The sequence below is a fragment of the Colius striatus genome, chromosome 22 (assembly GCF_028858725.1).
Source record: "Colius striatus isolate bColStr4 chromosome 22, bColStr4.1.hap1, whole genome shotgun sequence".
NCBI classification, from domain to species: domain Eukaryota; kingdom Metazoa; phylum Chordata; class Aves; order Coliiformes; family Coliidae; genus Colius; species Colius striatus.
In genome coordinates, this window is record NC_084780.1 from 8,051,444 (window position 1) to 8,063,354 (window position 11,911).

The window sequence follows — 11,911 nt, forward strand, 5'->3', positions numbered from 1 at the left end:
AAAGGGATTTCCCAGCTGACCTCCTCACCCCACGCTATTTGCACCTCCTTTCCCGCACGCAGACTGACATTTTTCCCAGGCTCAGGGGGTCAGCACCCCCCTGCACTCCCGCGGGAGCAATGCCAGGAATGTACCTGGGAACAGGCAGGGCTGGGCAGGGTGGAGGGGGGAGAGGAGAGCCCAGCACCCTCCGACCCACCATCAGCCACCAAATTCGTTTTAATAACCTTTGCAAGGTGCTTTTTCCGTGCAGATGCTTTGCAGAGGGAAACCCGTGCTGCTGCCAGCCCTCAGTGCCCAGGCACAGTCAGAGGTCTCACCTGGTGCAGGCTCAGCCTCCTCTAGGCAGCTCTTGGGCTGAACCCATCCACATCTTGCAAACCCTTTCATCCCCTTTTTGGGGGCAGAATAAGCCCATCTGCCCCTCCAGCTCTTCAGGGGCTCCGTGGCCCCTCTTTGCCTCAGTTTCCCTGGGCTAAATCAGGGGGAGCAGCCTGTCAGCACACGGTACCCTGTGTCTGCACCCTGCAGCAGCCCTTGGCCCAGCCTGGGGGCTGCACTCCCACCCTGAGACAGCCCCTTCCCAGCTGTCCTAGCAGAGATGGAGACCCCAGCTCCTCCACACCTTGACCTTGAATCAATCAAAGGAGTGATAAAGGAGAAAAGGAAAAGGAAGTGTTTTGGGACTGTCCCTTGTCAGGAGGTGCAGGTACAAACCCCCTGCCTGGCACATCCCCGTGGGTCTGGCTGCCCCCTCCTGCCCCTCTCCCAGGCACCCCACAGGTGGCACAAGCATGTGGGAGAAGCAGATTTCCCTGCCTGTGCACAGGGATGATCTGGGTGTCTGGGGACAAGGAGGGTGGGAAAGCTCCTGGGGCCACGGGAGGGCAGAGCGGGGAAGCCAGGCCGGGCACCCCAGGACATGCCCCACGTGCAGGGGAGCGTCTGTGCAGGGAGGAAAGCAGGCAGGGGCTGGGGGCGAGTGCCAGGGTCAGAGTGCGGGTGATGCCCGGGCCAGGGTCCCCCCAGTCACCCCCATGCAGCCCCCTTGCCCCTCCACTCCGCAAAGGGCTTTGCCTGCAAACAGCAGCCCCTGGGTAACACTTCTAATCCCTTGCCTCTTGGCTATTATTCCTCCCCAGCTAACCTTAAAGCCTCCCCCTTTTTCTCTGTGAGGCACCCCCAGAGCAGAGGAAATTCCTGAGCCCTGACGTGATGTGAAACATGAGTGGCTCGGCCCCAGCCGCCCCTTCCCTGCCCCAGCCTCGCAGGCCACTTCCCAACCCAGGTTTCCCTGTAGCATCCCACTCCCCCCTCCCTCCTCCTTCCCCCCTCCACCCCCAACCACCCTTTTCTGCTTTAGACATTGTAACCCGAGAGGCTGGAAATGCAGCTCTTTCATCTTCCATTTCCCACATCCTGAGAGTCTGGGGAGAAGGAGCCCACCCAGATGAAGGAATCCCAAGTATGTGGCTCCTTTGCAGCTCCCCGCGGCCCCCCCGGCCCCCCCGCGCGGCTGCATTCACGCAGCACATCGGCCCCTGCACACACCTCCGGGAACAGTGTCGCTGTCCCTGCGTCTGCTCCTGGCCGGGAGCAGGATGGGACCCATCGCCCTCCCGAGCACGGCGGATGGGCACCCAAAGGCTCAGGGCTGGGTGCTGGCTCAGGGCTTTCGGGATGCTGCAGGAGGAGCTTTCTCCTCTCTGTCTTGACTCCAGCCCCAGGGGGAGACGTGAGGTTCAAGCCTTGGGGGTCTCGGCTGGGTCCTGGCAGATCTTTGGGAGGATGGGAAGGAGAAGCAGCAGCCACCCAGCACCCTGTGGCACCCACGGTCCCAACCCATGGCTTTGGGAGAGCCCAGGCATCTCCACAGCCCCCAGCACCGGCCACATCAGCAGGGTGATGCCCAGAGCTGCCCGTGCAGGTGCTGCTGGGAAGCACACACGTGTTTTATTGCACCTCTGGGTCAGCAGACAGCCCTCAGCCCCCCTTGGCGCTGCCCCAGGCGGGTGACGGTGTGTTGGGGTGTCCCGGCCCGTCTCCTGGTGCAGACCAGCCTCGCTCCCTGCCCGGAGCCGGCAGCATCTTTGCTCTTTCCCCGGGGCCTGGCAGCTCTGTGCCGCCGCTTGGCCCCACGCCCTGGGCCAGCCGGTTCTGCAGGCGACTGAGCCCGAGCGGAGGGAGCCGGGGGCAGACGCAGCCAAGGTCACGCAATGACTCAAAGCTCGTGCCAGGAAAACCACAGCCTGTGTGTCACGGCTTTAATGGGCCAGCAACCCTCCCCTCCCTCCTCCAGGGATGCTCATGTCCCCTGGGAAGCTGCTGCTCAGGGGGCTGACGTGGGGTTGTGCCCCTGGCTTGGCATTGACCTTGCTGGTTCATCTGCAGGACAGCGGTGGAAACCTCAGTTTTGAGGCTCCAGGGGCTGCAGGTTTCCCCCCACTCTCATCCCAGCGGCTCCTGGGCAGCAAATTGCCCCTCTCTCCCTCCTGGGTGTTGCCCAGGCCCTCCCTGTTTTCACTTGTTTGTTAATTGTGCTGCTGGGGAAGGCAGGGGGAGGAAATACAAAAAGTAACCTGCCAAAGCCCCGCTGCAGCTCCAAGGGCCCAGCACAGCAATCGAGTGATAAAGCAGTAATTAAGCCTGATTATCATGCAAGGCAGCCCCGGTTAGACTGGAATGCTGCTGAAGAGCCCCAAAGCTGCTGGGATTGATTGCAGGGCTCAGAACTGATCTTTTGATGTCTGCTGGGAGCTTCTCTCCCCCAGACCTGCCACCAGCTCCGTGTGCCACGTCCCGCTTCTCCCCAGGTGTGGCCCTTCTGAGGTTTTCCTTCCTTGCCAGCTCTGCACAGTCTCCTCCGAGCCACAAACTGTTCTCTGGGGGCTCACATCAAGATTTGGGGTGAAAAGCCTGGGTCAGAGATGCTGCTGCCTGGTTGGGGCAGGAGCTGAGGGATGTGCTGCTGTCCTGCACCAGGCACCCTGGGCAGCTTTCGTCCTGGAGGAAGAGGGTTGGGAAGAAGTGATCCCTCCTCTGAGTGCAAATTGGGCAGGAAGCAGGATGGGGTTTGTTTTATGTTACTTTGAACGTCTGACACACGCCAATGGCCTCACCTGGGCTGGCAGGGGGAGAGGTGAGCATGTGGGATGCGTTTGGGGAAGAAAAGTTGTCTCCCAGCCCTGGTTTGAAGGGGAACAGGGATGCAGCTGGGTGGGTTCCTCTGGAAAAAGGTGACTATGGGGTTGCATCCTGCTCCACACAGCCAGGATTCCCCTACCCCAGAGGGGATGTAACCCCTCTGAGCTGCAGGAAGAGTTGGCTGCTGACTCGGTCCCCCCAGGGAAATTAGCAGCTGGGGCAGTTTACGCAGGAGGATGATTTGGCCTTGGATCATCCAGGTTGCAAGACACTCTTGCTCCTTTGGATGCTAATTAGCAGGTTTGTGCAGGGGTAGAAGGCTGCACCTCCCAAGGAGGTCAGGGGAAGGCAGCCCCCAGGAAAGCCCTGCCACTCCCCAGGGTGAGCTTTGTTTGTCAATAAAGGACCTGCGTTTCCAGGGCAGCCCCTTCATACCTTTCATCACTCTGCTAAAGAATTTGAGAACGAGTTTGGGGCCAGATGCTGAGTCACCTGGTCCCATGGCTGAGCACGGACCGGCAGAACCAGTCATCCCAAATGTGCCCAGGCGTGGGGTGGGAACGAGACGGGAGCGAAGCGCTGCCCGCGCCGTCCTCCACCCCAAACAACACCTTCCAACGTCAACAGAGGGATGGAGGCCACTGTGTCAGACCCTCCACGGTTTACCCTGAGTAAAAAACGGCACTTTCTGGGTAAAACCCCAACGCTTTAGGGTTTTGAGTCGTCTCATTCCCTGCCTTCTGGGTACACCCAAGGGGCTGCAGCAGCGGTGAGACCTCGCAGGCTGAGGCTCAGCTCTGTCCCTCACCTGGGGCTGCTCTGGGCTTGTGGCTGAGCAACACACGGTACTGAAAACAAAATCCTAAAGCAGCCGAGAGCTCACCAGCATTTCCAGTAAAACCCATTCGATTTCAAGCAATTCATCCCACAAGTATGTGTGGGATGCTGGGAACTCCTCCGGCTCCTGGGGCACGGGAACCCAGATGGGCTTCGTCTGGAAGAATTCAGCTCCCAGTGGCTGGAGCTCTTTGCTCTAAATGCTGCTGGAGTGAGTAATCAGAGCCCTCGCTCCTGTGCATTATTTATCTCTGGAACTCAGGAAAGCATCTCAGGCAGCGACTTCTGGGGAACAACAGAAAATAAAGGGGGGAAAAAAAAAGACAAAAGAGTCTCCGAGTGGAACCGACACTTGTACTGGGAACGGGACAGGCTCAGGCAGCGATGGAGAGGGGGCAGCACAGGCTGAGCGGGCGGGCTGGGGGATGCCCAGCCCCAGCGGAACGGTGTGAGATCGCAGGAAAAAGTAGTGAGGGACAAGCCAACCTAAAAAATGAGGCTTTTCATGGGGATGTGTTGCCGCGGGGACGCTGCGGCCAGGGGAGAGCCCGGTCCCGGGCTGGGACCTGTCGCCCTAGTCCCTGTGCTGTGGGTGGGGTGGGTGGGCTGCGTCCCACCCGCGCTGTGCGGCCGTACGCGCGCTCACGGAACAATGGGGCACCGTGCGAGAACTCGCTGCGGTAACCGGGGCACGCGGCACTCCCGGGGGACGCCGGGCACGGATCGGCCGGGTGGGCAGGCGGTGGCTGCGGCTCCGCGCCCCGCGCAGCCGCTCCCCGTGCTGGGACCCCCACTTCACCGCATGTCCCCCCTGCTCAGCCGCTCCCGGTGCTGGGACCCCCACTTCACCGCATGTCCCCCCTGCTCAGCCGCTCCCCGTGCTGGGACCCCCACTTCCCCGCATGTCCCCCCTGCTCAGCCGCTCCCCGTGCTGGGACCCCCATCCGCTCCCCGTGCTGGGACCCCCATCCACTCCCCGTGCTGAGACCCCCATCAGCTCCCCGTGCTGGGACCCCCACTTCCCCGCATGTCCCCCCTGCTCAGCCGCTCCCCGTGCTGGGACCCCCATCAGCTCCCCGTGCTGGGACCCCCACTTCCCCGCATCTCCCCCCCAGCTCAGCTGCTCCCCGTGCTGACACCCCCATGGCCCCGCTCAGCCGCCCCCGTGCTGACACCCCCATGGCCCCGCTCAGCCGCCCCCGTGCTGACACCCCCATCTCCCCGCATCTCCCCCCGCTCGGCGGCACCTTTGGCGCCTTTTCCTTCCCGCCACGGCGCGCCCCGCCGCCGCCGCCCCCGGCCGTGCTCGGGCCGCCATTGGCTGCGGGGGCTCGGGGCGGCCGGGCCCGGAGCCGCAGAGCCACCCCCCGGGCCCGCCCCCGGCCGCCGCTCCGCCCGGGCCCGGCTGGGGGCCGCCCCGCCACACGGGAGCCCGGCACCGCGCCGAGCAGCCGCGCCGCGCCGCGGCCGCCGCCTCCTCGCTCAGCGGCCGTCAGGCGCCCGCCGCCGCCTCGCCGGGCTCCCCCGCCCGAGCTCGGCAGCCCGGCAGCCGGAACCGAGCCAGCGGGGTCCGGTCGGGCCGGGGAGGCGCCGGGACCGGCTCCGGAATCGGGCGAGGGAGCCGGGATGCTGCTCTCGAAAATTAACTCGTTGGCCCATCTCCGTTCCGGGACCGGGGGGGAGCTCCACGCCGCTAAACTCCAGCCCGGTAAGGGGAACGCGGTCCCGGCCCGGTTGGGGCGGGGGGAGGCGGTTGGGGCCCCGGGCGGAGCGCTAACGGCCGGGTCTCGCCCGCAGGGAAGGAGCGGGAGCCGCTGGAGAGCCTGTACCGGGTGGGCCAGCTGCTGGGCAGCGGCGGCTACGGCTCGGTGTACTCGGGGGTCCGCCTCTCCGACAGCACCCCGGTAAGTGGCGGGGCCGGTGGCGGGGCGGCGGCGGAGCGGGGCTGCGGCGGCGCGGGCAGCGTGCTCAGCCCGCCGCTCCCCTTGGCTTGCAGGTGGCCATCAAACACGTGGCTCGGGAGCGCATCTCCGAGTGGGGCGAGCTGGTGAGTGACCGGGGCCACCGGGAGAAACCGGGACACCGCGGGGGGAGGCAGAGAATCCCCTGGGCTGGGGGGATGTCCAGCGCCGGGGGGGGTCGGGCAGGGGGGCCGCGGGAGCATCCCCTGGGCACGGGGGATGCGCATCACCAGCGGGGCCGGGCAGGGGGCACCGGCGCATCCCTGGGCAGGGGGTACCAGACTCGTGGCGCAGCATCGGTCCTGCTGACGGCAGCGTGGTCCCTCTGCAGCCCAACGGCACCCGCGTGCCATTGGAGATCGTCCTGATGAACAAGGTGGGCTCCAGCTTCCACGGCATCATCCACCTCCTGGACTGGTTTGAGCTGCCTGACGGTTTCCTGCTGGTGCTGGAGCGTCCGGAGGTGTCGCAGGACCTCTTCGACTTCATCACGGAGAGGGGGCCGCTGTCGGAGGAGCTGGCGCGGGGGCTTTTCCGCCAGGTGCTGGAGGCCGTGCGGCACTGCAACAGCTGCGGCGTCCTGCACCGAGACATCAAGGACGAGAACATCATCATCGACCTTTCCACCGGGGAGCTCAAGCTCATCGACTTCGGCTCCGGCACCTTCCTCAAGGACACGGTCTACACCGAATTTGACGGTGAGCCCGCGGCTGGGGGGACGCCGCCGCTGCCGGGCACCCCGGCTGCCCCCGTTTGCTGGTGGGGGAGGGTGGAATTAATTATTCGAGCGGCTGCCAAGTTGTTTTTTGGCACGGGGCGGATGTTGTGAAACGGGAGCCGGCTCCTGGCCCTGCCGACAGCCTGCACCACCCACCCTGCCCCGGGCTGGGGCTGGCGGGGGGAGCCGGCCCGACCAAAACAAACACCCCTGGGGGTAAGCAAAGGCGGGGGTTGTAAAACCCGTGTGCTGGCCGGTTTGGTTTGCAGGCACGGAAGGGTTCTGGCTGCTCCATTCTCCTTGTTTGCCTTGCCTTTTTCTCCGTGTGACCGAGGCAGGGGAAAGGCGTGGTTTTTGCCCCTCCCTCGCAGGGGCTGGTGGTTTGTTGCGTGTAACGGTCGGGCCATCCCCGGGCCCGTGCTGCCCTCTTCCGGCACCGCCGCCTGCTTTTTACAACCCAAAGTTTGTAAACAAGAGTCACGTGCTGCTGTGGGGGTGGCAGGTCACGCCGAGCGTGTGTGTGTGTGTGTGTCCCCTGCCCGGGGCTGAGGACGCGGGGTGAGCTCTGCCCGTGTCCCGCAGGAACGCGCGTGTACAGCCCCCCAGAGTGGATCCGCTACCACCGCTACCACGGCCACTCCGCCACCGTCTGGTCCCTGGGCATCCTGCTCTACGACATGGTGTGCGGGGACGTCCCCTTCGAGCAGGACGAGGACATCATCCGGGGACAGCTCTTCTTCCGGCAGCGCATCTCTCTAGGTGGGTACCCGGCCGGGCGGCAGCGGGGCGTAACGGGTTTTGGGAGATGGCTCCTGGGTACGTGAGCAGCTCTGGAGGAGCCTGAGCTGCCGTGGTCAGCTGGAGGAGGGGATGCGTGTCCTGCCACTCTGCCCTCCTCCAGAGCGGATAGTGGATGGGGAGGTGTGAGTGCAGCTCTGAGCACAGCCAGGGAGGCCTGGGCGCTGCAGACGGTGGGACGGGGTGCACAGGAGCCTTCTGGCTGACCAGCGCTTTCTGGGCTCTCTCCCCAGAGTGCCAGCACCTCATCAGGTGCTGCTTGTCCATGCGCCCCACGGACAGACCGGCTTTGGAAGACATTTTCAACCATCCTTGGCTGCAAGATGTCCACCTGCCCCAGGAGACAGCAGAGATCCACCTGCACAGTCTGATCCAGGAGCCTGGGAAGTAACAGCTCCACGTGTCTCCTGGCCACTGGAAGAGAAGAAAAGCAGAAGTCTTCCCCTTGGCCGTCGCCCTGAGCAGACAGGAACACGCACATCTCTCCTGGAGCTGCGCTGCAGACCTGGTCTTCCAAGTGCTGGTGGCTGCCAGCCAAGCCAGCTGTCCTGGACTCCATCTGAATGACCCCGTCTCTCATTTGATGTTTTGCCAGTAAGTTATTTTTTATGGCTTTGGTTCTGGTTTCGGAGGCTCCCAAACGTCTTCTTGACCTGCTGCAATCAGGACGGCGAGAGGATCAGAGACCTTACTGGAGAAAAGCTTCAAGGGGAGAACTGCCTGGGGGGAAGGGGGCGGTTGCTGCAGCTGAGCCGCGTCTCTTGTCTCTTCTCATGCTGAGTGCCTTCAGGTGTGACCTGGGCTGTGCTGGAGGAACTACTTGAATTGTCCTGCGCTGCTGCTTTCCCAAGACTCGCCTGGGTGTATAATTCCTTTTCCAAAAGCAAACAGGGCAGGAGATGTTTGGGAGCCAGGTGCCGCTGCCTCCCGTGCCTCCAGCTCACGTGGATTGTCTGGGTTTCTTTTGCTTCCCTGTGCCCTCACGAATGCACAAACAATGCAAACCAACAGAGCTGTAAATATGTACAAAGTTGTAGAGCAGCCGAGTTCGATGACAGTTGTTCATAGTGGTGCCATTTTACCTTTTCTCTCTGTGTTTTTTCTTTCCCCCCTCCCCCCCAGCTGTTAATTTATTTCCATCCACGTGTCTTTGTTTTTTAAAGGCAGTTCTAGCCAGTAGGGTAAGTTATTTATTTATTTATGACCCACGTGGGGTTTGGACCCACACCTTGCTCATCCTGCTCATCCCCCAGGTCTCCGTGCGGGTCTCCCCTCTGTGTGTGTCCCGTGTCCATCCCCAGGCCCGTGGTGTTGGGCGTGTGCTGGAGGTGTGGAGCGGCTGCCTCGCTCCCCAGCTGCCTCTGCACCTACTGCTGCTGGCTGTTGTTTCCTCACCACATGCAAATCTCAGTTTTCGGATGAGTTTTGGTGTTCTCCACGGGTGTCTTGGTTGGGGCTGGGGAGGGGAGAGGCCTGGGCTGTGTGGTGTGTCCGTGTGCCCGCCGGGCCCTTTGCTCACAGCTGATGTTGTTACAGGGAATCCACAAATCTTATTTTTTTAATGCGGTTTTAATAAATAAATAAAAACTGAAAACTGTTTGGTGTGCTGCAGCTGGGGAGGAACAGACCCCTGCACCAGGAGAGGGACCTGGCAGTGCTGGTGGGCAGCACATGCACGAGCAGCAACGTGGCCTCGTGGGCCAGAAGCAGGTGGCAGCCTGGGGGCATGAAGAGAGTGTGGGCAGCAGGTTGAGGAAGGTTCTCTTCCCCTTCTACTCTGCCCTGGGGTGGTCTCATCTACAGTCCCATGTCCACTGCTGGGCTGCCCAGCTCAGGAGGGACAGGGAGAGAGGCCAGTGCAGGGCTGCCAAGATGCTGAGGGGATGGAACGTGTGAGGAGGAAAGGCTGCAGCCCTGGGGCTGTTCAGCCTGGGGAAGGGAGGATCTCATTAACACAAGTATTTAAAAGGTGGATGTCAAGAGAATGAGGCAGTACTTTGTTCTGTGGTGGCCAGTGACAGGACAAGGGGTCATGGACAAAAGCTGGAAGATACTGTAGGGGTGAGGGAGCCCTGGCCCAGGCTGCCCGGGGAGCGTGTGGAGGCTCCTCGGGAGGTTTTCAAACCCCTCCTGGACGTGTTCCTGTGTGACCTGATCTGGGTGGTCCTGCTGCGGCTGGGAAGCTGGACAAGGTGATCTCTAAAGGCCCCTCTGACTCCTACCATTCTGTGATTCTGTGGTGAGATCCCTTTATTTGGGGGCTGGATGAAGGACACGGCGCCTGGGCTCCTGCCCAGCACCCCGTGGCCACTGCAGGGATTGCCAGTTTGGCTCCAGCCGAGACTCGACTGCAAAGTCCCACTCAAAGGCTTAGTGAGCACGTTAACCAGGAGCAGCCAGCCAGAAGTGCCACAGGGGAGGCTGGACCTGTCCTTCCCGGGGTGTTCCCGCTCCTGGCAGCTCTCCTGGGAGAGATCAAAGAGGTGCGGAGCCCTTTTCGTTTCCATGCGTGTGCTGGGGCCGGCGCGTCAACAAACATCAAAGCAGCCTGAGAAACGCCAGATGTCAGCCAAATTCAATGTCGGCAGGGCAGATGCTGATCCTGTTGCTCCAGCTCCGTGGGCAGGGAGCAGGGCTGCGTGCAGCCGGGCTGTCCCCACCTCCAGCTCCGCCGCGGGGAACCCAGCCGGAGGAAGTCGATCTCTGGATTACCAGAAGTCGGTTGCAGTCGGGCGGCAGCGGTGACGCTTCGCTCGAGCTCTTGCCCTCCAACCTGTCAAAGCCCGGGGCCCAGCTTTAGGGTAAATGGGTTTCAGGGTTGGGTTTTTTTTTCCTTTTCCTCTTGAGATTTTTTGCAAGCTCGCTGGGGTGAATTTGTAGGCTCCTGCTTGGCCTCCCAGAGCACCTGCTGCTGTGTGCACAGAGGGCCCTGTGCCTGCTCCAAGCAAGGAACACGTTCCCCTTTCAGCACGTTGCTTTGTAAGTTTCCTCATCCAGATCTGACACAACAGGACAGTTGATTCCTTGGCTCCCCTGCCCAGCAGCCAGTCCCTCTCGCTGTCTCACCCCAGGCTTGCCAGCACCGCTCTCTCGGCCATGGGGCCGCTGTCTGAAGGGTCCTGGAGCCACGTCCCAGCCTTGTGAGGTGCCCTGGTGTGCTGTGTCACTGCTGCTTGCAGCAGAAGGAGTTAACTGGGTTTGTTTGGTTTTCGTTTTTACCTCAGCTGCATCTTTGATCTGCTGGGGGCTGCAGGAAGCAGGAGATGCAGCTCCAAACCCTTCCAAGTTGAGGCTTATTTTGCGATGTGGTTTGTATTTAACCTCCTCTCTTACTTTTGCCCCAGAACACCCGGGAAGCTGCTCTTACACGAAAGCAAACCTCCAGGCCATGCTGCCTGCTAGTGCCAGCAGCCCAAGCCCCCGAGTGGCTGCTGTTCCCCCCGGCAGCCCCAAACACTATCGCGGCGGCTCGGGCTGCGGGCTGAGCTCGGCCCACCCTTCCCGTAAACACGCGCTAACTGCTGCCGTGGTTCTTAGAAACCTCACCACAGCAGGGCCCAGCGGGTCGGGCGCAGGGCTGCCGAGCTGATAGTCGCTTCGTTTGCTCCTGTTGCGGATGATTTTGTCTCTGCTGGGCTCGTGCTGCAGGAGGGGAATGGGACCATTGTGTCCCCTGGCAAGATCCTGCTGCCCGGGCGCATCCGGGGCTCGGGTGTTGGGAAAGGATCGGTGCACGTTGGAGCCCCTCTGCAGTAATACTTAACCCAGTAAGATGAAGCAGGTCTAGGAGGGGATCTCAGGCTGCTGGGACATCTGTTGTGGGAGCACTGGGTCTCATGGATGGCTGAGGACTTGCAAAGGGCCAATGCTCTCACACCGATGTCTCCCTGTACGTGTCCAACCTCAGCTGAGCTGGCTGGTGGTACAGAAAAGACTGGTCAGGGAACCCTGGAGCCACAGCAAAAGGGATGTTTGTATTTTCCACATCCCTTTCTGTGAATGAGAGATGAGCAATAGCCAAATGTCTGCCACGGCTGGAAAAACACAAATGAGCACCAAGGGGAAAAGCCACCTGGGGAGCAGAGGCTGGTCTTGCTGCAGGGACACAAAGAGCTGGAGTATCAGAGGTGGCATCTCACCCCTGTCCCTTTGTGAGGAAAGCATCCAGCTGCCCCCCAGGCAGCATGTGAAGCCCTTGGGCCCTGCTTGGCACAGTGAGCCACATGAGCTATTTTAGACACCTGCCTTAGGATGGGGGTGAATTATCAGCAAACCAGGTGTCCCACAGCTCCAGCTCCCAGTAATGAATCCTTGTGGAAGTGGCTCTCTGAATGCCCTTTGCCAAGAGCCTGTGTGGCAATAGCATTATCTCCACAGGGCATGTGGGGGAACTGGGGCACTGTGCCTCAGCTGGCTGGAGAGCTCTTGTGGTGGAGCCAGGGCTTGCCTGCCT

General features: G+C 61.9%; 1 protein-coding gene and 1 long non-coding RNA gene across 2 annotated transcripts; one reads left to right on the top strand and one right to left on the bottom strand.

Moving 5' to 3' along the window:
* Window positions 1-2,249: 2,249 nt before the first annotated feature.
* Window positions 2,250-4,821, bottom strand: LOC133627545 (uncharacterized). Its single transcript, XR_009820270.1, has 2 exons — window positions 4,028-4,821; window positions 2,250-3,003 (listed from the first exon to the last, which is right to left on the bottom strand). It is a non-coding gene; the product is annotated as an uncharacterized LOC133627545 (long non-coding RNA).
* A 615-nt stretch (window positions 4,822-5,436) lies between these two features.
* Window positions 5,437-9,052, top strand: PIM1 (Pim-1 proto-oncogene, serine/threonine kinase). Its single transcript, XM_062013630.1, has 6 exons — window positions 5,437-5,689; window positions 5,779-5,885; window positions 5,978-6,028; window positions 6,274-6,640; window positions 7,243-7,419; window positions 7,692-9,052. The coding sequence occupies exons 1-6, from the start codon at window positions 5,608-5,610 to the stop codon at window positions 7,847-7,849; spliced, it is 942 nt and encodes a 313-aa protein (XP_061869614.1). The 5' UTR covers window positions 5,437-5,607; the 3' UTR covers window positions 7,850-9,052.
* Window positions 9,053-11,911: the final 2,859 nt, after the last annotated feature.

Coding starts and splice junctions, on each gene's coding strand:
- PIM1 (XM_062013630.1), top strand. CDS start 5,608: ATGCTGCTCTCGAAAATTAACTCGTTGGCCCATCTCCGTTCCGGGACC. Junction 5,690..5,778: donor CGCCGCTAAACTCCAGCCCG/GTAAGGGGAACG, acceptor TCTCGCCCGCAG/GGAAGGAGCGGGAGCCGCTG. Junction 7,420..7,691: donor CCGGCAGCGCATCTCTCTAG/GTGGGTACCCGG, acceptor CTCTCTCCCCAG/AGTGCCAGCACCTCATCAGG.